The sequence below is a fragment of the Mustela lutreola genome, chromosome 8 (genome assembly GCF_030435805.1).
Source record: "Mustela lutreola isolate mMusLut2 chromosome 8, mMusLut2.pri, whole genome shotgun sequence".
NCBI classification, from domain to species: Eukaryota; Metazoa; Chordata; class Mammalia; order Carnivora; family Mustelidae; genus Mustela; species Mustela lutreola.
This window is the reverse complement of record NC_081297.1, coordinates 146,220,103-146,246,043: the sequence shown is the minus strand read 5'-3', so window position 1 is coordinate 146,246,043 and position 25,941 is coordinate 146,220,103. Positions and strand designations below refer to the sequence as shown.

The 25,941-nt window shown below is 44.6% G+C and overlaps 1 protein-coding gene across 7 annotated transcripts in view; it reads left to right on the top strand.

Moving 5' to 3' along the window:
* Window positions 1-25,941, top strand: part of EFCAB6 (EF-hand calcium binding domain 6) — a 219,775-nt gene that overhangs the window by 94,592 nt on the left and 99,242 nt on the right. For all 7 annotated transcript variants that reach the window (XM_059187204.1, XM_059187201.1, XM_059187202.1 and 4 more), the window contains 7 exons: window positions 3,990-4,100; window positions 7,264-7,369; window positions 12,973-13,140; window positions 16,182-16,241; window positions 16,331-16,491; window positions 21,674-21,847; window positions 24,515-24,683. In XM_059187204.1, the coding sequence (XP_059043187.1) occupies window positions 3,990-4,100; window positions 7,264-7,369; window positions 12,973-13,140; window positions 16,182-16,241; window positions 16,331-16,491; window positions 21,674-21,847; window positions 24,515-24,683 (949 nt within the window). The remainder of the gene's footprint in view (window positions 1-3,989; window positions 4,101-7,263; window positions 7,370-12,972; window positions 13,141-16,181; window positions 16,242-16,330; window positions 16,492-21,673; window positions 21,848-24,514; window positions 24,684-25,941) is intronic.

Below are 25,941 nucleotides of genomic sequence, written 5' to 3'. Positions count from 1 at the left end.
CAATTAACGCTGTACCACTTCACATAAGATGTAGAACCTAGGGGCGCCTGGGTGGCTCAGTGGGTTAAGCCTCTGTCTTCGGCTCAGGTCATGATCTCAGGGTCCTGGGATCAAGCACGATATCAGGCTCTCTGCTCGGGGGGTGGGGGATGCTGCTTTCCCCTCTCTCTCTGCCTACTTGTGATCTCTCTCACTCTGTCAAATAAATAAAATCTTTTAAAAAATGTAGAACCTATGTAAGCAATATGAATCTATATTCTGCCCTGTTCCTTTATACTGTAAGTATTATATGTGGTATACTTATCTATGTAATAAACTTCCCAAAACAATGTTATTTTCTTTATGTAACCATGAATAAATTAAGAAGATAAAAAGCAAGGGAAAAAAGTAGCCTTTGTATTTTTTCAAATATTTACCATTTCTGATACTTCATTCTTTTCTGAGGAGTTGATGTCTCCATCTACTATCATTTCCCTTCAGCCTGAAAAACTTCCTGCTAAAGATGGATTCCTTTAAATTTCTTTTATTTAGAAATGTCTTCATTTATCCTTCATTTTTAAAGGATATTTTCTTAGCTGGAAAATTCTTGGGTGATTTCTCTTCTTTCTGTACTTCATGATGTTGTTCCACTTCTTTTGGCTTCCATGGTTTTGGATGAGAAGTCATCTGTTAAATTGTTGCCCTCCTACATGTTATGAGTAATTTTTCTTTTGCTGCATTCAAGATTTACTCCTTGAATCTGACTGTGTAATGAGCCTTGACATGGCCTTTTTCATGCATGTTCTACTTGATTTTTATTGAACATCTTCAATCTGTAAATGGATATCTTTAATCAAATTTGGAGAAATTTTAACCGTTCTGTCTTCTGATACTCTTTTCTGCCCCATTCATTCTCTCCTCTCCTTATGTGATTCTAATTGTATGTATGTCAGACTTTTCTGCCTAGTAATGTTCCATTTTCCTGTTTTGTAAAATATGTTCTATAGTTTTATTTTATCTTTTATTTTATCATTTTTCTTTTTTAAGGCTTATTTATTTGAGAGAGAGAGAGAGAGTGTGTATGTGCTCAATATTTTGAATATTGTGAAGACTAAATTTTGTTACTATTTTTTTGATGAATGCTCTTTCTTTTGTCTTACAGGCAGTTATCTTGGTTGGACTCAAACTGCAAATTTTGTTTCTTGGGTGGCAGCTCTGATCTTAGTTCAGATCTTTTGTGTTTAGCTAAGCAATACTGAGTAGGTTCAGAGCCAGTCAGAAATGTGGTAGGACAGAATTTGGGAATCCCTCTCTCGTTCCTTCTCTTCCAGGATTTCCTCTTTCTCTCTAGGGTTATGGCTCACCTGGGTTTTGTCTTCTAGTCTTCCAGGACATACCTTTCTTTTTTCTTTTTTCTTTTTTTCTCTTTAACTGACGTCCTTGCCACCCCTTGTGCTGCAGTGCCTAGCCCCAGGCTGAAAGCATTGAAAATACTCACAGCTCCTCTACTCTCTGTGTGTGGATTCCCTACCAGAATGTGCCCACTTCTGTTCACTCTGTAGTTGCCTTCGGTACTACACCCAGCACTTATTGTGATTCTCGGCAGGGGAACTGGTCTACTAGGATCTTCCTGAGCTATCACTAGAAGAAGAAATCAAGTCTTAGTTTTCCTTATATTAATTTGTACAAGCACTTAATGCTTTAAGAAAATTAGCAATTTGTTATGCATATTTATGATAGATAACTTTGCAAGTCTGTTGTTTAGCTCTTAAATTGCTGTTTCAGTATTTCTGGTGTATGGAAATTTTTTATGTTGATGTTATTAACTAAGGAGGTTTGTGAACCCCCTCTTAAATACTGCTTAAAAACCCATTCTTATTCCAATACCAGGTGAACATATGCCTGGATTTTCCTTTTTTAATGGTCCAAGTGTTTATATTTCACTCCTTCATCTATTTTGAATTTATTTTGGTATAATGTATGGAGTGAAGATCTAATTTGATTTTTTCCCCCTAGAGAGTAAGGTAATTTCCTAAATGTACTATATGAAGCTGATTCTGCTTTTAATGGTAGGCACAGTGTTTCCACTATAAAAATTAATTTCTGACTTGCTGAAATTTATGGTGAAAATAGATAGTTTTAACAAACTATCAAAATCATGGGCAAGGTGGGGAAGGCAGGCTGGGAACAAATGATGAAACTTTGTTTTGTATGTAAACAGCTGGGCATTAGACCACTGTCACAGTGTACTTATTGATGTTGCCATGCATAGCTAATGAAAATCAGTCAATCAATATCTCTCTTTCTCATGAACACATACATGGTGCTAAGAGCAGAAGTAGAAGTAATAACCATTTATCAAGTGTTAGGTGCTATAATCACAATCATGATCAAGGACCTGTATAAATATTAAATACTAATAGTATTAATCCTTAGTGATAAATGCTGCAAAGGAAGGAGGCATAGTGCTTTGAGACAGGCTAATAGGGCAAAGGGGCCTGGTTATCGAAATCAGAGAAGGCTTCCTTGAGAAAGTAATGAAAAAGTTGAACTTGAAAGTGGTGCAGAATTCACTAAAGCTTAGGAAGACTGGCGGGAGTGTGGCAGTTGGCAAAGGAAGCAGCAAGCGTGAGGGACCTAGGACATGGAAAAGCATAACCCTTCAGAAGAGTTGAAGGGCCAGTATGGCCAGATGACCCTGTGCATATGTGTGTGTGTACATACGCACACTTGCAGTTTCTCACATGGCCCACATCTGATCCACACAGACCGGATTCCTTACAGCCACTAATTTTAGCCATCCAAGCAGGGTAATCTGTCTTGTGGTGTCTCCCACTTTTGCATCTCATAACTGTTGTTTCCAGATCTCAGCCCAAATTCTTTTTGCCGCCCTGTTATGGAAGCTTGGATGATGCTTAGTGGCTAAGTCACATGGACAGTGGGGAAAGGAATGTGGTTGAACACCTGCTGGTGACCCGGACTGTGGGAGGGGATTCTTGATCTAGTAGCTTTCATCCTTAAAGCAACCCTCCCAGTAGATGACATTATTCTCATTTTATAGATGAGAAAAATAGAGAATCAGAAGAGTGAGCAACTTGTCTGACAAGGGTGAGGAATGAAGGAGCAGGGAGCTGCACTCTGGTATTTCCAGGCTCCCATCGGGCTGCTTCCGCTGCCATCTTGTTATGCCAGAATCCCCGCACCCCGAGCCATGGGGCTACAGTAACGTTGCCAGTTTGCTTTTGAATAATTTTCCACTTACTTATTCTCGCTGAGATTTAAAATCTGTCCTAGTTTTCAACTGCTACCATCACAAAGTGCCACAAGCCTAGAGGAGAGATGGGGAGTTTGTTTCTTGCCTTTTCCAGCTTCTGGAGGCACCTGCGTTCCTGGGCACGTGGTCCTTCCTCCATCTGCTGTCTCTGCTTTGGCCCTTCTCCTGCCGTTGCATCTCCTGTCCACGTATCTCCTGTCCTCACATCTTTTTCCGGCTGCAGCTGGGAGAAATGCTCCAATTTTAAGAACTCCTGTGATTAGATTGGCCCACCTGGTTAAGCTGGGTGCCCTCCCATGTCCGGGGCCACGCCCCTAATCACATCCACGGAGTCCTTTTTTGCCCTCTGAGGTCATACTCACAAATCCCAGCAGTTAGGATGTGGATGCCTTCCAGGTCTTTATTCTGCCTCCCACAGTGACTGAGCTCTCCAAATAGTGACTTTGAAAGAATTAGTTCATGGACATGAGAATTTTAATCAAATCCCTTGTTTCTTCTTTCAATGTATGCTCCTGCTAAGGGAAAGCAGAGACATGGAGATATAGAATCAGCTTGATTTTCCTTGCTTTCTGAAAGTCAATATGTAGTGCAATTTTACTAAATTGTTTTGTTTACCTTAGATTTGAAACTTCATATAAATTCATTGCTGCCATCTTCAATTCAATATTAAACATCTAATCCATGCAGCATTATATAAAAAATGTTTAAAATAATATTTTTATTTTTTTAAATCCAGATTTGGACTTAAAACCACTAGCAAAATCAATTGGAAACAATTTCTAACATCGCTTTATGAGTCCCAGTGGATGGAAGTCAACAGTACAGTTCCCCTGACAAAAAGAAATAGGTATGTAAAAAAATAACAATAATACAAATAAAAGAACTAAATTTTGAAAGCACATTGAGATGCCACATTGCACCAGTTAAAATGGCAAAAATTAACAAGGCAGGAAACAACAAGTGTTGGAGAGGATGTGGAGAAAGGGGAACCCTCTTACACTGTTGATGGGAATGGACGTTGGTGCAGCCACTTTGGAAAACAGTATGGAGCGTCCTCAAAAAGTTAAAAATAGAGCTACCCTATGGCCCAGCAATTGCACTGCTGGGTATTTACCCCCAAAGATACAGATGTAGTGAAAAGAAGGGGCACATGCGCCCCAGTGTTCATAGCAGCAGTGTCCACAATAGCCAAACTGTGGAAGGAGCCGAGATGCCCTTCAACAGAGGAATGGACAAAGAAGATGTGGTTCATATATACAATAGAATACGACTCAGCCATCGGAAAGGGACTGGAGGAGATTATGCTAAGTGAAATAAGTGAAGTGGAGAAAGACAATTATCGTGTGGTTTCACTTACATGTGGAGCATAAGGAATAGCAGGGAGGACATTAGGAGAAGGAAGGGAAAAATGAAGGGGGGCGGAATCAGAGGGGGAGACGAACCGTGAGAGACCCCGGGAAACAAACTGAGGGTTTTAGAGGGGAGGGGGGGTGGGGGGATGGGTTAACCCAGTGGTGGGTATTAAGGAGGTCACGTACTGCATGGAGCACTGGGTACTATCCGCAAACAACGTATCATGGGACACGACATCAAAACATCAAAAACTAATGATGTGTACTGTATGGTGACTAATGTAACATAATAAATTAAAAAAAAAAAGAACTAAATTTTAATTATGCATATCAGAATCTATAACATGTTAGAGAATATCTGAATTACTTTTTTGCCTTTTTTTTGAATGACAAATTCGTCTTCCTTGTATAATTATGAACTTTTTGTAGTGATTTGCAGTGTATCAATTGTTTTCCATACACTACTCTTATTTAAAATGGCCTTCAACTGTAAGATGAATATAATTATTATTTCAAGCTTCTAGATGAAAAAAATAAGACTATCAGGGTCTTAAGTAGATCTTCTGCTTAGTGAGTGAAGGCAGAAATAGAGCTGGAACGTTCAAGATAATGCACATCAACACTGCCAGTGTTACACTGAGCTGTAAGTGTAAAGTTGTGTATGAGCATGTTTGGTTAAGTGTTCTCTAGAAGGGAGCAACCCACATTCACTTGTTCCCCAGCCCTTCTCTGCATGGTGCGGATAGCGTGGGTCAGGAATGTTATTTGCCTTGAGTTATTTCTGTTTTCATTCTAGTGTCTATTATAACCTCAGATTTCATGATCACATAAACTGTGAGGGGGGCCAACCTGTAAAAAAAATAGTTAATAATATGATATTTTAGAGTTTAGGCCTTTGCTCGAAGAAGTGTTTTGTTGGTGTTGGTGTGTATCCTGCCTTGATTGCCCTATGTGACTTTTAAAGAAAAATATAGGCTTTATCATCTTGGCACGTTCATCAAAAGCACTAGGTGCTCTTGTAAAGCAAACTGTACTATAGGGCCAAGTCCCTTTTCACCAGGTCCTGTTCCTGTCTCAGGGATTCACAAATATTTGGTGAACTGCCCTGGTTACCAGCCTTCTAGGATTTAGAGCTCCCTCCCCGCCCCCTCCGTCCCCCACTCCATTCCTGAGATGCAACTTTCTGAGTTTATTTCTTAAGTGAAGTTACTTCTGGTTTGTTTGTTTGTTTTTAATGATTTTCTTATCTGAAAGATAGGGAAGAATTAAAATGTGAGTTTTATTTACTTTGAAACAGTGATTCTCAACTGGGGGCAATCCCCACCCCCCAGGAGACCTTTAGCAATTTCACGAGACATTTTTGGTTGTCACAGCTGGGATGGGGTTGCTCCTGATTTCTAGTGGGTGGAGACCAGGGGTGCCACTAAATATTCCACGGTGCGTGAGACAGTAGCCCCCGCAACACACACACCCCAAAGAAGTACAAAGAAGTACTCAGTGGTACTGTAGAAGGTAATAATTACTGCAGAAGTTTCTTCTCCTTCCTGTGCCAGTGATCTGTAGAAACACCAGGCTCCAGTGAGTCACATGAGTAACTCAGACTCAGGAATTCTGCTACTTTATGCGTCTCTTAGAGATGGTAGTAGGTGTGTGTGTTTATATGTTTTTGTACCACCGGGAAGAGCCAGGATGGTCATGTGGATGGAGCGATAAAATCCCCAACCGAATGTGAGAATCGTTCAGTTGATTCACTACCCTTCTTTAGTTAGTGGGGAATGTCATCCTGTCTCGCTGAACACTGAAAAGCAGAGGCCGGCCAGGGCATCTGTAGGTTGGTATCATGGGACCCTGCAGCCCCCTTCTGATCAGGGTGAAGTTGGCTTTGATCTCCAGGGATGGTGATCGTAGGCCTTCAGGAGCCCACATCTCGGCTGGTGGCCCTGTGCTCAGGGCATGGATGGAAGAAGCAAGAAAGGGAGAGGGTCCGATAACGTAGGTGGCCATGGCCATTGTCACCAGAGAAGGGGAGCTTGTGAAGGTCGACATTCCCCTACTTTACCACGGGAAGCGTGTGCCCTCAGTTATCATGTGGGTGAGCGTGCCTCGGCATGCTGCCCGCACACACAGGGAAGTGATGGTCTCAGCAGTGATCGTGCTCTCTTTCCTGGTCACACGAGTGAGTGGGGAGGGGGAGAGACAGAGCTAGAGGGAAAGAGAGAATCCCAAGCAGGCTCCATGCAGGGCTCAACCTCATAACAGTGAGATCATGACTTGAGCTGAAATCAAGAGTCAGATACCCAACTGACTGAGCCACCCGGGCGCCCTGTCTGGACTCTTTTGAGACCAAAGGCACAGACTGGCAAGATGGCTGGCCACGGTTAGCCAGCCACGGTTAGTGGGCCACGGTTAGCTGGCCATGGTTAGGTGGTGTGGGAAGGGGAGAGTGATGGCACAGCAAGGCTCGTGGCTTTCACACCCTCTCCCTGGTCAGGCACCATGCCACCTGAGCAGCATTGGGTCTGCACAACCACATGACACTTTCAGGAAGCCTTATGATAGTTGTCAGCTCCTTTTTTTTTTTTTTTTTTTTTTGCATTAAGAAAGAAGAAAGTACAAGAACATAACCTTCTTTCTGTTTTTCTCTTCATTCTTCTGTAGCATCACCTCTGGAAATCAATCTTGCAAGGAAGACATTGTCACAAAGTTGTCTAGACACGAGGATCACTGTACATCGTTGAAGAAAGCACTCCTGATGGCCAACACCGTAAGAGTTTGAAACCCTTCTCTGGGGAAAACCTCAGTTTCTCAGAATGCGAGCACTCAGAACAAGGCCAATAAAAACTGTATATTCATTCATATATCCAGCCAACAAACATTTTTTGAGCTCCTATTTTATGCTAAGAATTATTCCGAGTGCTTAGTGCATTAAGGCCGGACCTCAGGAGTTGGGTGTGTTTGGGGGGATCAGAGGACATACAGTGTGCTATAGTGCAGGGAGGGAGACGTCCGGGGATGAGAACAGAGCTTGGCCAAGTCATTGAGGACGCAGTGACAGCCCATTGTTCCCTGTTTAACGAGTAACCCCAACCTGTTGGACCTTTCCCACCCCAGCCTAGACTGTGTGAGTTCGTGACCATGTAGAGCCCATCCCAGTAACATTTCCTTAGTTCCAAAGGGCCTCTTGCCTGGTGTAATTATCCTGCAGAGAAGTGGCTAATTCATGAATTTGTAACTTGCTCGAAATGTTAGCTCCTCTCCCAATTTAATGTTTATTTTAGAAAGCAGCATTTGGATACTGTTGGCACGTGTGACATATCCCACGTTTGTTATTTATTAAGTACACTCAATAACTGAATCTAGTCAATCTGGAGGGGTCCAGTGACTTGCTTTGCCTCTAACTCAAGTAGGACCGCGTATAAAAGAGGAGGTAGTTGGCCTCAGTGGCAGTCTTCATGTAGGACGGCCACAGGGTGGTGGTCTGGGGAGGAGGCCCCGTGGCCCAGAGGTAGACCTCAAAAGTTCAAGGGTTGCTCTGTGCTGGCGATTCCTCGCCTCCGTTGAACCAGAATGCCATTGCCTAGGGTTTCCAAGCATAGCGTAGACTCAGAGATTTGGGGTTCTATTTTCTATGGGGGCATTTCAGCTAGCCCACCTGCTGTAATTAATCTTTAGATCTGTATGGCTTGGTCTTTTCTACTGAATGAACGATGAGATTGTGCACTTACGACGTGCCGGGCACCGTCTTCGGTGATTTCCTCGTCTTCACTCACTTCAGCCTCTCGGCACCTCTGTGAGGAAGACACTCTAGTTATCTCCATTTGATCCTTTCAGTTTGCCCTTATTTGCCAAGGAAAGGGAGCATAAGTAGTAAGTACCCAGCCTGAGGCTCCCAGCTAGGGAGTGTTGGAGGCAGGGTGCAAACCAGCTGCTCAGGACAGGCCCACGGTGCCCTGGGCTGAGCGGCCCGCATGTGTGCGGCCTGGGCCTCCTCTTAGAGATAAATGAAGGCTTTTGTGTTTACCCACCTCAGGACCTAGTGTGCTATACTGAAGTAATTTAATTAAAAATAGTGAAATCTCATCTCCGTTAATGGAGGACTGTAATCAGACTAACCACTCCAAATGTTGGACTATTTAACAGTCATTGATGTACTGTTCCGCAGACAGAACCGATCAGCAAACACGTCATGTGGGTGAGGAATGGAGGGCCTGTCCCGCGCTGGGCCAGGCCGTGGGCACTTAGACTGAGCACATACATGAGTAATGCAAAGTCCCTGCCAATGATGAGCTCACACTCTGGAGGGTCACAGAACAGCAGTGACCATCGGCTGCCCTAGAGTCGCAGAGTGCTTGGTTACCAAGTGGGAGTCCCAACCCCTCCACTCCCCACCATGTACCTTGGTCTTAGGCACATTCTGGGACCTGGAAGGAGGAGAGCAGAGGGCGAGAGCCAGATGGAGGCAGGAGAAGGCATTTTTGCCTGGGTGCGGTGGACAATGGTGGGAAGCAGGTCTCTCTCCTGCTGTAGAGAGGGGTGTAGGACTATTACAGGAAAGACTGCTTTAGATCTGCTCCCACCATGCATCCCAGTACGTGCTACCGCTGCACCTTGCCACTTCCCTCTAGTGGACCCGGTCACTCCACCACTTACATTTAAACCTGGTGTGGCTCTTTTTCTATCCACCCAGAAACCATTTGTACCCTGCCTGTTCATCCAATATTACTCTCAGTGTTATTATCTGTAGCTCACATGGTATTCTAAATAGAAAGTCCAGAATAATCTTCCAGGAAGTATTAGAATTAATCATAGAATTTAGAAGGTCATTGGATACAAGATCAGTATTCAAAGATCAATATTACTTCTATAAACTACAGTAAGCAATTAGAAAAGGAATTCTTAAAATATCATTTCTAACAATATCTTTAAAAAAATCAAATAGCCTAGAAATATACCTGATAAAGGATGTGCAAACTCTCTGCATTGAAGACTACAAAGATTACTTACAGGAGTCATAACAATCCTTCACAAATTTTCAGAAAATATAGGACAAAGGAATGCTTCCCAATCATTCTCTAAAGCCAATATTACCCCGATACTGAAGCCAGACCACAAAGGGACCACAGGAAAAGAAAACCAAAGACCAGTATCCTTCACGTACTGTTGTAAAAATTCTCAGCACAATATTATCAAACCAAATTCAGCGACATACAAAAAAGATTAAATGCTCTGACCATGTGGGTTTTATCCCAGGATTGCATGTTTGGTTTGACTACCAAAAAATCAATTAATAGAGTACACAATATTAATAGAATTAAGGACAAAACCACATGATCATCTTGATAGATACAGAAAAAGTATTTGAAAAATCCAACACTGTTTCATGATAGAAATTTTCAACAAACCAAGAATAGCAGGGAAATTCCTTAAACTGATGAAAGGCATCTCCAGTGAACCCATAGCTAACAGCTAACCACAGCTGATGGTAAGAGACTGAACCCCCCAAATCATGAAAAACACAACAATGTCAGCCTTTGCTACTTCCATGCAACATTGTACTGTAGTTCTAGACAGTATAATCCTAAAAGAAATAAAAGGCGTCCCAATTGGAAAGGAAAAACTAAATTGTCTTTATTCACAGACAGCGCGATATACGCACACAACCTTCTACAAATAATAAATGAGTTCATCAAGGTTGCAGGATAGAAGATCAATATGCAAAAGTCATTATATTTCTATAAACTAGCAATGAACAATCTGAACTTTAGAAAGCAATTCCACTCACAATAGCGTCGAAAAGACTGAAATCCCTAGTAATAATTTAACAAAAGTGCCAGACTTGTACACTGAAAATTACAAAACACTGTTAAATAAAATGTAAATACATGAAGAGACATTCTGTATTCATGGATTGGAAGACTTGATCTTATTAAGATGGCAGTTCTCTCCAAATTGATCTATAGATTAAGTACTGCAAACCCCATTAAAATGCCAACTGGCTTTTTTTGCAGAAACAAAAACTGATCTGAAAATTCATATGGAAATGCAAAGGTTGCTGAATAGCCAAAACCAATCTTGGAAAAGAAGAATGAAGTTAGAGCACTTAAGCTTCCAGATTTTGTAAGGCAGATGTGCTAACCACTACACCATAGAACCTGAGGACCAGATTTTGAATCTTAGTACAGAGCTATGGTCTGAGGACAGTGTGGCACTGGCATGAGGATAGACATATTGACGGATGGAACTGAGGGTCCAGAAATAAGTGCTGACAATCACAGTCAGTTCATCTTTTACAGGATCAGTGAGGGAAAGGGTCATCTTTCCAACGAACGGTGTTGAGACAATTGGATATTCATTTGCAAAAAGATGAACTACCTTACCCCATACATAAAAATTACCTAAAAATGGGTCATAAACCTAAATATAAGTTAAAATAGCAAGACATATGCATAAATCTCTGTGGCCTGGAAGCAAGGATGTCTTAGATATGACACTAAAAGCATCATCTATAAAAGGGGGGGAAACCCCATAAATTGGACTTCTCAAAATTAAAAATTTGGGCTTCAAAAGATATGCCATGCTCTGGGAGAAAATAGAGACAAATGATATATTCAGTAAAGGACTTGCATGTAGACTACATGAGAACTCTCAGAACTCAGTAAGAGGATAACCCGGTGTAAAAAAGGGGCAAAACATTTGAATAGACGTTTCAACAAAGACGACAAGTGAATGGCCAGCGAGCACGTGAAAAGATGGTCAATGTCGTGAGACATCAGGGAAATGCAAACCAGAAGCACACTGAGACTTTCAGCTCTGGGATGACAATAAACAGCCCACACAGTAGTAAGTATGACAAGGATGTGGAGATGGAACACGCGAGCACCCTCGTGCTGGTGGGAGTGTGAAGTGCTACAGGTGCCATTGAAACAACTTGGTCCCTTCTTTAAAATTTAAACAAATGTACCACGTGACCCAGCAACTCCTCTCATGGGTAGCTGCCCAAGAGAAGTAAAAACACATGTCTACACACAAAGACTTGTGTGCAAATGTTCGTATCGACGTTATTCATAATCTCCAAACTGGAAATGACCCAAGCGCTTATCCACTGGTGGTAAGATAAACAAAATACGGCATCGCTTCTCGGCGTTTTGGCTAAGATCAAGTGTAACAAAATGCGGCATCTCCATACAGTGGAATAATAACAAGGATAAAAAAGAACAAAATACTGATCTGTGATACATCCTGGTGAACCTCAGAAATGTTATGCTAAGCTTTCACGGCTTCAGCTTCCATGCAGCGGCAAATGCATACTGATGCCTATAGTGTATGCTTCTATTTACCTGAAATACATAGGATAAAGCAAATACAGAGGGACAGCAAATACAAGCTACCTTAGGTTGAGGAAACGGACATGAGGTTTCTTTTGAGATGATGGAAAGTTCTGGAAGCAGATGGTGAAGGTCGCATGATGCCATAAATTTATTAAGAATCATAATTTTCCTACTTGGACATTAAAAATTTGATGGTCATTCCAAAACCAAAAAAGCAAGCAGGTGTATATCCTCTAAATTATTTTATTTTCCCTAAGACAACCTTAATTCCTATTTTGATTTTGGACCCCAAAGTAACAGCTGACGTTCATACACTGCTTTATGACTTAGCCCCATTGTCACATTAATAGTCCCAGTGTCTCTCTGTGAGGGAGGTTGAGGTTCTTTATTTCCCCTGTTTTTCCAGTAAATAGTCTTTTTATTTTGATATTTAATTTGCTTATTGGTAATTTTTTATTCTGGGGGAAGAATTTGCCTCACAGTATTTTGCTTATAATATGTTTTCTTTATGCAGCATGGCTGAAATTTTTCTTGCTAAGTAATTGTCCATTTATGTAATGGATGAGGTTGGTGGGAGTGAAAATAAGCATAATTAATATTTTTAGTAAATTGGCAAGTCGTAATTGAATTGCCGGGAAGTCGTGCGCCCTTTGCTGCTGAGCCCCATAGCCCTCAGGTGGGGTTGGGGCGGGAGGAGCTGCGACAGCCAGCTCTTAGCCTGTCTAGAGGTGGCGGTCAGCCTGTGCCCGCAAGATTGGCCTCTTTCCTCACCTGGGGCCATCTTCCGCCTACATCCTGATAGACGAACATTGTGGGAACAGCCCCTGGGGAGTTCCAGCATCCCCTTGCACAGCCACCCAATACACTACTCTTGTCTCCCAGTGTTATCTAGTGACCACCGCCCAACAGACTCTTGCTTCATCATGATTCTGTTGGGCCAGAGTTCACTCTATTCAGTGATGCTTAGTATATATGCTTTCTCTTCCCTTTTCCTTTTTTTTTTTTTTTTAAAATTCCCTTATATGCGCTTCATGCTCAGAAACCCGATGGACGGATAATCGGGGAAGAATTGCGACGTCTTCTAAATTGCATGGTTGTAAAAATCAGTGATTCAGAATTCAAAGAACTGATGCAAACGCTTGACCCTGGGCACACTGGATGGGTAAATATCCACACGCTTATCGAACTGCTTGAAGAGAGCTCTAAGGTGAGTTTTATGACAACTCCGTGTTTGATTTTCTGTTGATGGTGGGAAACTTAAGTATTCTTAGTGAAATAGAGGTGATAGCTGAAATAGTCTTAAATAAAGGACTTCCTGTTCTTCAACTGGGTTAATTTTCATTTTTTAGGAAGATTTATTTATTTGAGAGAGAGAGAGCATGTGCAGGTGTGCGTACACAGGGGGAGGGGCAGAAGGCAAAAGAGAATCTCAGGCAGACACTGCATTGAGCGCGGAGCCTGATGCAGGGCTCAATCTCACAACCCTGAGATCGAGAGCCAAAATCGAGAGTCAAAGTCAAGAATCACATGCTTAACAGACTGAGCAGCCCAGGTGCCTCTAATTTTCATTTCAAGTAAGAGTTAACTGTTTGAGTTGTTTGATGTTAACTCTCAGTATCTAAATCTTGTTAAAGAGTGATATTTGGCATTTCTGGAAACCCCTCCTGGGTTGAGAGCCCCTATGTGTGCAGGATGTATCTTCTTTCCGCAGCGTGCTGGTGGTGCCCCTCCTGCAATTCCATGTCTCGCGTGGGAATGTTTGAGAATGACACCTCTGGTTCTCATTAATATTTTCAGAGTTTTTCTGTTAGTTCCCCATTTTAAAAAATAACCGCTTATTGCCTTTGGTGATCCATACTTGCTTTTTGAAAAGTTGACAGAGTTTTATTATTAGAAATGCTTTTATAATGTTAGTAGTGATTAGCACTTGAATATTTTAAGAACTTGAAAAAAATTAGATTAGTGTCATGTAATGTATGCGATAGGCATGAACAGATTCTTTTTGAAATGTTTGTTATAGGCTTCCTTTAGCAGGTATGAATTTGTTTTTCACTAATACTAGGATTTCCTGAGTGCCCACCTTGGGCAAGTTGGTGTCCACATCCTAAACCAATGTCATTTGGTCCTTCTTGAACCCTAATTCAAAAGAAAGTCCCAGGGCCCTCACACACAGAAAAGAATAATTGTACCTCATCCTGAACTCTGTTGTGTTAGCTCCTGAGAACTATGACCTCTGGCCATCACAGCAGCCCTACACACAACTATCCTTTTTCTCCAGAGACAAAATACAGACATGTAAACAATCTGCTCTCGTGACAAGTGGCACAATCTTTGCTTAATACAAACCACATCCTATCAGCCTATCATCCTAAAGCCTTGTGTGGCTGTCGGGCTCTAGGAGAAAGTAGGTCTTCCTAACCTGGTTGGCAAGGTTCCTAACCTGGTGGTCCAGCCCTGCTGACCGGTGCCCAGCATCTTCGTGGGCCATGTGAGCTCAGATGCTCAGGTACCCCCGGTCCCTCCTGCATCCAGGACGGCTTCTGCTAGGATTCCCTTCATACTCCTCCGGCAGGTTTCAGTGCACCCGGTGTCTTCCCAGGGATGCCTCTGCTGAGGCCTGTCTGGCAGCCCCTGGCCTCACACACCTGCCGGTCACAGTGTCCCAACTTGGTCATCATGTGGTCATGCCTCCACGAAGACAGAGATCATTCTGTTTTCACTGCCCATTGTACCCATGGGGGCTAACCCACAGCCAGGCTCACTTACAAAACAGTGTGGTGAGTGAATGAATGAACATATAGGAATGAAGGAGAAAAATGAGAAAACACAGTTATGCAAATAGAAAAAAATGAAAATCAACACTAGTTCTAACACAGAAGGATCGTTACCCACTGACTGACTTTGTGGTCTGTTCTTCTGAGCCTGTGTTCCAGCACACCTTGTTCTCAGCCTTAGGCCACTATAACTGATACACAAAAGGGGTACGTGCTTAATGTATGCAATTTGAAGATAGGATGCATACTTCCATGTATGATATCTATTTTATCTTAAAATGAAATCCTCTATTTCATGACTTTGCAGTTGGTGCTATCCCTAACTAGCATGTCCTTAACACTGTCAGGAAAAATTATGCTGTATGATTTTATTTTTTTTTAATATTTTACTTATTTATTTGACAGAAATCACAAGTAGGCAGAGAGGCAGAAAGAGAGAGAGAAGGAAGCAGGCTCCCTGCTGAGCAGAGAGCCCAATGCGGGGCTCGATCCCAGGTCCCTGGGATCATGACCTGAGCCGAAGGCAGAGGCTTTAACCCACTAAGCCACCCAGGTGCCCATGCTGTATGATTTTAAAAGATACAGAGTAGCTCTTCCCTGTTGTAATCTACATGTCCTTTTTTTTTCCTTTTATAAATCTTGCTACAGTGGGTATTGTAGTGCCTGCTTTTTTGGTCCATTCTGTGATTATTCCTTTCATACAAATTTCTAAAAATGAAATGATTGGGTCAAAGAATATCCATTTTATTCTTGAAATTATTTTAATTATTTTATTTATTTATTTGACAGAGAGAGATCACATGTAGGCAGCGAGGCAGGCAGAGAGAGAGGGGGAAGCAGGCTCCCTGCTGAGCAGAGAGCCCAATGCGGGGCCTGATCCCAGGACCCTGAGACCATGACCTGAGCTGAAGGTAGAGGCTTTACCCTCTGAGCCACCCAGGTGGCCCTATTTTAATTATTTTAAGAGAGGAAGATACATGTAAGATATAAAATGCAAAAGATGCAAAAGGGAACATGGTGAAAAGCAAGTTTCCTTCTAGACTCTATTCCCTTGCCAGGGGGACAGACCCCCCAGAGGCGGTCACTCCTGTCCCATGGCACGCAGGGTATCATATTGTCTAATGTTACCAAACAGGTACCTTGTGGACACAGGCAATTGGCTTCCTTTTTACATTTTTACTGTTCTGAGAGGCAAAAACGCCGCCCCATTATTCTTTTATTCTGCATTTCTTTAAGCCAAGTGATAGATTTTTTTTACGTGTTTGTTGTACCTTTTTTTTTTTTAACTAAGTGCAAGTTAAATATTATGATCCCCATTTCCAGATGGGGACCAGGGGGGCAAACTCAATTGCTCATGATCGCAGAGTTAATTGGCGCATCGGGGCAAAGCTGCCAGTCTGAGTCTGTCGGCCTCCAAAGCTCCTACTGCCTTGAGGAGTGACTCGTACCTACACACTTTCTCTTTCCCAATTAGATACGAAAACTCTCCGCCTGCACAGACACCACGGCACCTCTTCTCCCGGCTTGGGATTCAGTAAGTAACACTTTCCCACGTGGTCCCAGGACACCACCGCTCAGGTTACAAAGGTGCCGCTTGGTGAATGTGTTTGTTTTTTGTGTTAGGTGGAAAAAATTGTTCAGGACTCGATTACTAGGAATCTCCAAGCCTTCTGCAGAATGCTGCAGTCCTATGACCTCAGAGATACGGGGCTCATTGGTCGAAATAATTTCAAGAAAATCATGCGCATTTTCTGCCCGTTTTTAACGATTGAACATTTACTGAAGTAAGTGTTTTTGGTAGCAAAATTAATTTGGGTCATGTTTTTCATCAAGTCTTTATAATCGTGAAACTTTCTCTACGTGTGTTTGCAATATCGATAGGGAATATTGATAATTGCTGTCTATTGGGTCCTTACTAACCCAGGCCATGGGTCAAGAGTATGGTATGTCCTCTGTGATTTAGTTCTCAAGAAGAGCCACGGAAGATGGCTGTTATTCCTTTCCGTGGAACAGGACACCAAGGTCTGAAAAAGTGAGGTTCCTATTCACAGGTACATAGCTAGGAGGCCATGGAGCGAGAGAGAGAGAGAGAGAGAGCACTAACAGGAGGAGTGGCTGGCAGAGGCAGAGAGAGGAGGAAGCAGGCTCCCAGCTTAGCAAGGAGCCCGATGCAGGGCTCAATCCCAGGACCCTGGGTTCATGACCTGAGCTGAAGGCAGATGCTTAACCCACTGAGCCACCCAGGCATCCCAGGGGACAGGAATCCTAAAAGAAAGAACAGCAAAGTATCTTTTGAAGGTCCTTGTGGGTATCCTGCTTTGTGTTTTGTTCACCCTGCTCACGGCTGCCCTTGGGCCACAGAGCCCGCTTGCTTCCCTCTCCACAGTGACCTGAGAACCGGCAGCTGGAATCCTGCTTCCGCTGCCACCACCCCCTGAAAGTCCTGCCATGCACTCACTCCAGCTTGTCATCCAGAACTCGACCTTATAGACTGTTGGGTCCGTGCTTCCCGCCACAGACAGTGATCCGGGAGATCAGGGGGAAGTCCACTGAATCGCAGGAAAGAAAGTTACCCCGATTCTCTTTCAGTCCTTCTGGCTGGAATGTTGAAAATCTTGTATTTGTTGCTTTTGATGACATTACATTGATTTCAGGTGGCAGAGCCAATCTACTGGTAGCCGTTGGCCACTCAAGTCTCCTTTCTGGGAAGTTCATATTTCATTACCCATTTTTCCTGTGGTTGGTTTTGGCAGGAAAAGAAGGGTTTACAGGAGGAGGGTGAGGCCAAGGCTTCCCTGAGCAGAGAGGTGCACAGAGCTCAGTGTTTGCGGTCATCCATTTACTGAACATTTGCAGAAAGGCCAGCTTGCAGGAGTTTGGGGGAGTAAGCCCGGAGAGAGAGTTCTAGAGGGAGCTCAGGGGGCCTGGGCGGGGCAAGAAGCCAGTTTGCAGGGGCTTCACCTGCTTTGGCCTTGGAGCACTCACTTATAGCTGGGCAGGACAGAATGCGGGAAGCTTCTCAGATGTGATGCTTGAGTCCAAAGGGGACAGGGAAGGACATGTCAGGATGTAGGATAGTGGGGCGGAGCCCAGAGAGTAGGCGCACAGCTGGCGAGCGGCAAGCCCTGGAGGACAGTTGGGGCAGGCGGTCATGTAGGGCGGAGCAGCAGGGAGATGATGCTGAGGGACGCACGGGGTGAAGCTAGAATTGCGGTGGGTACCCAACTGGGGAACTGGGGTCATCTGGCAGGGCACTGGTTCCCTATCAGTAGCTGAGAATCATCTGGAGAGCTTTGAAAATCCCAACGCCCATGCCGTGTTCACAGGCCGAGCCAGGCACGGTCATACTGATGTCCCCATCGGCTCTGATGTGCAGCCATAGTGGAGAAGCACAGCCCAGGGAGTGAGGAGCCTGTTAGGTGGCCTCGGATGGAGTGGGGGACAATGTCAGATCTGCTCTATAAGGGTTGCTCTGGCCTCAGTGGGGAGAAAGCACTGTGACAGAGCAAGGACAGGGACAGGTGGGTGGCACAGGGGTGTCAGTGGCATGGCAGGGGGTGGCTGCTCTGCCATCAGCTGGACAGAAGGACAGGACTCAGGGACACTGGACATGGAGGTGGATGGGAGAGGAGACAGCCAGAGGCAGTGTCATTGCCCAGTTAGGAAGCACAGAGGAGTAAGCACGTCTAGTGAAAACTCCAGCAGGAGACTCGCAGAGAACTTGGGCTCAGACACGATTCTCCTTATGTTGATAGCCTGAGCCTTCCCAGCTCAGGCTCCCAGTGTCCATCTGGGAGCAGGTAGTGGACCATCTGGGGCAAGAGGGCAGGGGTAGGACCTGGTAGAACACCACCAGCTCATCAGTGACCTGGCCAGAAAGGCAGAGAAGGTCAGGGTGATGGCCCAGAAACTGCAATTTGTGGGTCTCGGGGAGTAGGAGGAGGTCAGCGGCTCAGGCAGCACCCAGGAAGCCAGGGAGATGAGCACTCACATGAATCCTAGCTATAGCCTTAGCAGGCAAGGCCTTGGGAAAGAGAAGGGCCGGAGCAGGACCCTCAAGGTGGGAGGGTCAAGGTGGACCCAGCAGGTGCCAGTGAGCATGCCAGGAGTGTGGGAAATGCAGTGTTGAGGATTGGATTCACTCCTGAAGCTCTAGTACCTGGGCTGGAACATTCCCTAGGGCGTGCTCAGGGCTTCTTCAGTGTTGAGTGAGGGAATGAATGAATGAATGAATGAGAGAAAGAAAGAAATCTAGTGGATTGGTCATGCAGGCAATTGGATATTCGAGATGGAAGCCTTTCTAATCCATCCTAGGCCTATCTGTCTCAGCTACAGATCTGGTTATGTTAAACCCCTGCTTAGAACATCCCGGTGTCCTACTGCCATCAGGAAAGCGTCCAGATGCTTCCAAGAGTGGCTTCCCAGGACCCTCATGATTCCTGCACCCTCTAGAGCTCGGGCTCTGCACCCAGACTTCCTGGGTTTACAAGTCCCAGCTCAGCCCTGAACTGGATGCGCACTTGAACAAGTTACACGCCCACTCTGAGTCTCCATTTCCTGAGGCCGGCGTTACTTAGAGCCGTCAGGGTCAAAGGAGAGCCTAGACATAGAGCCCTCCACCGGGCGCTGAGCTCAAAACACTTGCTTCGGCTGCTGCTGCTCTGAACTGCTTCCCATTTCCAGAATAGCTCGAGCTCTCACCTCTGCACTTCTGGATGGCTGTTCCCTCAGTTCTGAATGGCACTTTCCTGGCCTCTTGGCTCCCTGGGGCGGGGGTATATAGTCCATTCACAGTGGTAGCTGTAATACGCAGCGGTGCTTAGCATCTGGCAGCATGAATACGTCCCGAAGCAGCTACATCAATGGCCTGCACTTGCTGATGGCCCCTCGCTGTGCACAAAGCAGCCACGGAATAACCGTGTCTATTACAGCCACGGTTTGTTAAGCTCGTGGACATGCAGCCTGTCCCTGTGCAAAGGCTTTCTATGGATCCTCTTTCGTAATCCTGGTAGTGATCGTCTGAGATGGGTGCATTTTACAGACAAGGATTGAGACCTGCCCCAGGTTGGCGGTTCTCAGTCCTTGAATGGGCTTGAAAACCATTGGGGACCTCGGAAATTTTTCCTTGTATGGAGTGTATCAATCAGTATGACTGAATTGGAAATTAAAACTGGACATTTGTTTTTGTTGTTTTTTAACATTTGTTAAAAATGTTATTGCAGAAAATGAATGTGTATGTCCTTGTTGGGTTTCCCTGTAGGCTCAGGGGAAACATGGCGGTTTCAAGTAATGACTTATTGGATGATAAGGAGGTTACAGAAATTATAGCAGGTGGTCACCGAAGGTAACTGGTAATGAGCTAGTCAAGGGCTGGAAGGAAACTAAGCGAATCTCCGAAAACTCACTCCAGCTCCTCATCCACACCCGAAACATTTCCACAACCTTAGAAAATGTTAGAGATCACAGCCTTCCAGAGTACACATTCCGTCAGTGGTCACACGTCATGTGGCCTCTGAAAAACCCAGCGCGCAGTTGTGTGTGTGTGTGTGTGTGTGTGTGTGTGTGTGTGTGTGAGGTACAGGGCGGAAAAGGCAAATGACGTCCTAGTGTCCATATGAAAATGGTTTGGGCGTCCCCAGTGTCCTGGGACAGGCCACAGATCAGACTGCGTGAACGCTGCCTTCGCTCATGGGGCTGTGAAGTCCGGAGCTGATATTCAAACCCAGGGAGGCCAATTCCAGGGTCCACACCTGTAGCCACTGGGCTCTGTTGCCTTGTGGATTCTCATAAACGTGTGGAATTTTTGGTTTGGTCCCCAGGCTTTACCAAGTTTGCTACAGTGGGTATGTGCAACTTTTTGATTAGAAGAAGACTAACAAACAAAAGGTTGGGGGAAAGGTAGTTCTTGTCATATTAGTGATTGCCTACATTTTTCTAAAGTATTTGTATATGCCCAAATTCCGGTATAGGTACTTCCACAGCTCTACCCCAGAACTTGAAATTTTTTAAAAAAATTATTTTTACATTTGTTATATCTTTATTGCATTTATTCTTTACAAACTATAAACTGCACATACATATTTATTTATTTATTTGTTAAAGATTTTATTTATTTTAGAAAGAGCTCAGACACGTATGCATCTGAGCTGAGGGAGGGGCAAAGGGAGAGAGAGAGAGAATCCCCAGGCAGGCTCCCCGCTGAGCACAGAGCCCTCTGCATGGTTTGATCCCAGGACCCTGAGATCATGACCTGAGCCAAAATCAAGAGTAGGATGCTTAACCAACTGAGCCACCCAGGTGCCCCTAAACTGTACATATTTAAATGATATGTTTGAGCATCTCCATCATGTGTATACATCCATGAAACCATCACAGGCTATCAGTTAAGATAGCAAACATTTTCCCCCTGCCTCAAGCTTCCTTGTGGCCTCCTCCCACAGCCCCAGCAACCACTGATCTACATTCTGTCACTGCTGACAACTTTGCATTTTCTAGGGTTTTATATCAATGAGAGCATGCAGGATGTTCTCTTTTTGTCAGGCTCTGTTCCCCAAGCGTCATGATTTTGAGATCTCATTCACGTTGTTCCCTGTGCACACAGCTGGTTTCTTTTCATTGCTTGGTACTATTCCATTTCCTTACCACGGCTTATGGAGCTACTCATCTGGTAGACGTTCCAGTGTTTGGCTCTTACACATAAAGCTCTAGATACTGGGCAAGTCTTTGTGTGGACATAGGTCTCCATTGACCTTGGGCAGATGCCCAGGGGTAGAAGGGCCGGTCCTCTGGGTGAGGGTATAGTCAAGACATATAGTCTTGGGTGTCCTCCAGACTGGTTTTGCTGTTCCACACCTCACCAGCCGTGGGAGAGAGCTGCGGATTCTTCCATCCTTGTCAGCACTCAGTAGGGCCGGTGCTTTTAACTTCAGCCAACCTAATGGGTGTATTCTAATTTTTCAAATTCAGACTCTGCAATAAGTTTCAGGATACCGCTTCGGGAAGAATCCTTTACAAGAAATTTTTGGAATGCATGGGAATTAGTGGCCCTCCCGCCGTTTCTCCAGTTCTTGGCCCAAAGGATCAGCTGTTAAGTGAACATTTTCAAAAAGAGGAGGAGCAGGAGCTGGAGGTTTCGGAGAGGTAAAGCGAAACAAAATGCAAGCACATGCGGAAACCACATGGGCTGGGTGTTCAGTCAGTATTTGTTGACCGAGTGTTGTAATACTTTATTATTTAAATGAGGAAAAATGGCAAACTATGAATACAGTGATGAGGGTCAGGGGAGTTGGGAGCAGGCAGAGATCTGTGGGATGATTGGGTTGACTGCTAGTTCTGGAAGCAAAAACACTGAGGTCCGAGAGGTCTGCGGACTGGCCTCGGGTCACTCACAGACTTGGTGTCCGTGCTGGGTTAAGAACCCAGGACCTTCAGGAAACAAAACAGATGAACAGAGGGGAAGGGAAGGAAAAATAAAATAAGAGAAAAACAGAGAGAGAGGCAAACCATGAGAGAGTCTTAACTCTAGGGAACAAACTGAGGGTTGCTGGAGGGGAGGGGAATGGGGGCGTGGGGGAACTGGGTGACAGCATTAAGGAAGGCACGTGATGAAATGGGCACTGGGTGTTATATGTAACTAATGAATTGCTAAAGTCTACCTCTGAAACTAATAATATACTCCATGTTAACTAAATTGAATTTAAATTAAAAATTTAAAAAGATGGTATCTCAATGTGGTTTTATTTGAATCCTTACACCAGTTAGAATGGCCAAAATTAGCAAGACAGGAAACAACATGTGTTGGAGAGGATGTGGAGAAAGGGGAACCCTCTTCCACTGTTGGTGGGAATGCAAGTTGGTGCAGCCACTTTGGAAAACAGTGTGGAGATCCCTCAAGAAATTAAAAATAGAGCTTCCCTATGACCCTGCAATTGCATACTGGGTATTTACCCCAAAGATACGGATGTAGTGAAAAGAAGGGCCATCTGTACCCCAATGTTCATAGCAGCAATGGCCACGGTCACCAAACTGTGGAAAGAACCAAGATGCCCTTCAATGGACGAATGGATAAGGAGATGTGGTCCATACACACTATGGAGTATGATGCCTCCATCAGAAAGGACGAATACCCAACTTTTGTAGCAACATGGACGGGACTGGAAGAGATTATGCTGAGTGAAATAAGTCAAGCAGAGAGAGTCAATTATCATATGGTTTCACTTATTTGTGGAGCATAACAAATAGCATGGAGGACAAGGGGAGATGGAGAGGAGAAGGGAGTTGAGGGAAATTGGAAGGGGAGGTGAACCATGAGAGACTATGGACTCTGAAAAACTATCTGAGGGTTTTGAAGGGGCGGGGGGGGGGAGGTTGGGGGAACCAGGTGGTGGGTATTAGGGCACAGATTGCATGGAGCACTGGGTGTGGTGCAAAAACAATGAATACTGTTAGGCAGAAAAGAAATTTAAAAAAAAAAAAAATATATATATATATATATGAAAGAGAACCCAGGACTCCCAGAGTCTCCCAGAGAACGTATCTGCCACCCAACCATCCCATGCCTGCATTCACATTTGTTCTTTTCCAGAAACTTTGACTCCTTACCACCCTTTAATATTTATGGCAGAATACACCCATTAAACCAGTTAACATTTTCTGACATGAGTGATAGAATTATTCAAATGATCATCAAATTGAATCGTAACAATAAAACATGCTTAGCAAATCCGTTAAACATCAGACTGATGAATATTCTAGCCCATCCTCATTTTGAAAAATATAGGTTTAGTCTAATGAAAAGATATTATTTTAACTTGCTGGTTCATAGCTTATAATAAATCCACAAGGAAAGGTAAAATGTAGACCTATTCAGCAGGCTTCACTCTGTCATTTTCCTTTAAAAAAGTTCCTAAGTATAGAGCAGTGGGAATATTTTAGTGCTATGCTAATGAAATTTGAATATCTGTGCATTTCCGTGGGAGCTGCTTTATAAATGGGCAGAAAGATGATATTTTAAGAGAAAGGTTAAATGTTCTGTGATGAGATGTGTCTGCCTTCTAAAACCAGTGCAAGAGCTAATGGCAATTAGGCGTTTTATAAAACGTGGGCATTCCTGGAGAGCTCTTCAAAGCTGAAGGCAGACACAGCAGGAGAGACTTCCTTTTTCTGTCTCCCCCTTGCTCCCCCCCACCCCCCACTCTGGTGGGGTCCCAGAGACTTTGAGAGAGCTGAAGAAATAATTATTCTCAATCACACCCCTGTCCCCCACACTCATAGCACATCACATAAAATCTAGATTTTATAAATCCACTGGACCGTATAAATCAACTTGGAATAGTTGTGAACATCCCTTCCTTCCCACGCATGCTCGATGACTTTTTGGGACTAGTTACCACAAAGCAGCCTATTTCATTTAAAGCTTTGTCATGGGCTCTGACTTTTCCTTTTCCCAGTTCACACAAATACTTACTTTTCCCACCATGTCCCATCACATGCCCTATTCAGCCAGCTCCAAGCGTAGCTGGAAACCTTAGCGCAGGGAGGACCATACCTGGGGCCCTGGAGCTCCCCACCTCGGCCTGCGGCCCCATACCAGCACTGCCCGAGAGCTTTCTCCTGACCTAGTGCCAAGGGCCTTTCTGGAAGCCACAGCCCCAGGCGAGTAAGATGTTCTCAAGACGGGTCATGTTCTCAAGACGGCTTATCTGTTTCCTGGTTTGGGAGAAGGGGGTGGTGGACCTCCTTGTGGTCCTGGGTTGAATCCCCATTAGATGAGCTCTGCTGGATCTAAAGGCCTGATTGTGATTTTAGAACCAAGCCCGCTGAGGACAGAAGCACCCTGACCAAGAGTAGAACCAAGGATGAAGTCATTGAAAACCTCAAAAACCATAAACAGCAGCAGGACCCAGCCTTCGGAAAACTATTTCTTGACCTCAGCAAAGAACCTAATGGCAAAATTAATGTGCGTGACTTCAAGAAGGTAGGAGAATGGGTTTCTCTGTGTTTCTGTGTTTCTCTCATTCCTGGAGAAGTTCAGCAGTTTGGTTAACGGGCCTTGAAGGATGGGAGATACATTCCCAGCAAGGGGTTTATTCCCTTAAGGGTGAAGCAAATCCATTTCGAAGCATCTTTGAACAGTGTAAAAGGATTCTTCGGCCCAGAATGCCTTTGGCAACTTCTTCAGAGAATACTTTTGGTATGGATGTGGCCAATTTTTGATATTTAAACTTTCCAGAGTGTTCGTGGATGTGGTATTTGGCCAGAGGAATACCTGGCTGATGCTTCTAGTACATTCTGGAGCAGAAGCGGGGGCGGGGGTGGGACCAAAGCTGCTCAGGCCCCTTCCCTGCCAGCAAGGAGTTCCTGCCATGCCGCGATGACAGAGCTGTGGTTTGTTCCTCGAGAAAGTGAAAAAAGAATCTGGCAGCAGAAGCGGGAAGCTCAGAGCGCTGAGGGGAACTGGGAGGTTCTGCCGGAAAGAACTCAGCTTGAAGGGTTCTGCATAGACTTCTCGAGGAAATAATTTAAATGAGTGCTTAAAATTCCTGTTACGACCCCTCTAGCTAATCGTCTTCAGCTACTTTTAAGAAAAGCATTTCAGTTAATATGTAGCAGTGTCTGTGTGGACAAATTTGGAAGAAGGCAATGAAATATATTTCCAAGAAGAGAATAATTATATTAGTAGCTACTATTTATCTAGTGCCTGCCCCCATGTGAGGTGCTGAAGTAGGCTCTGTGCTTATTTTCTCTCTGGGCCGGCAGCATCCCTGAGGCCAGATGGAGGAGAGAGCGGGGTATCCGCAGGGGGTTGGGGGGATGGGACAGGGTGGCTACCAGCGCAGTCACTGATAACCCTGGTGAGGTTTTATCCGGGAAGGAGGTAAGTGGGTGTGAATCATCGCCTCCAGGGCGCCCTGTCCTAGACTCTCGTGCCCCCAAGCCCCCCGAGCCCAGCAGCCGTGAATGACCGTGATGCTCAGTGCTCTTAATTCACGGCATCAGTTCATAGGTTCTCAGGAGGTAAGAATCCACTAGGCTGCCGCTGGTTTTTCAGGGACTTTGCAGGGGTCACCTTAGAGAAGGGCAGCAGGTGGTAGCAAAGCGAGGGCCACTAACCCAGACAGCAGACGGCACGTGCCGCTGCTCTCCGCTGCCCACCTGTGAACAGGTCTGTAAGCTCAGCGGCACGTTCTTCTGTCTTAGGGCTTCTCTGCCATCGCTAAGCCAGTGGCTCACCT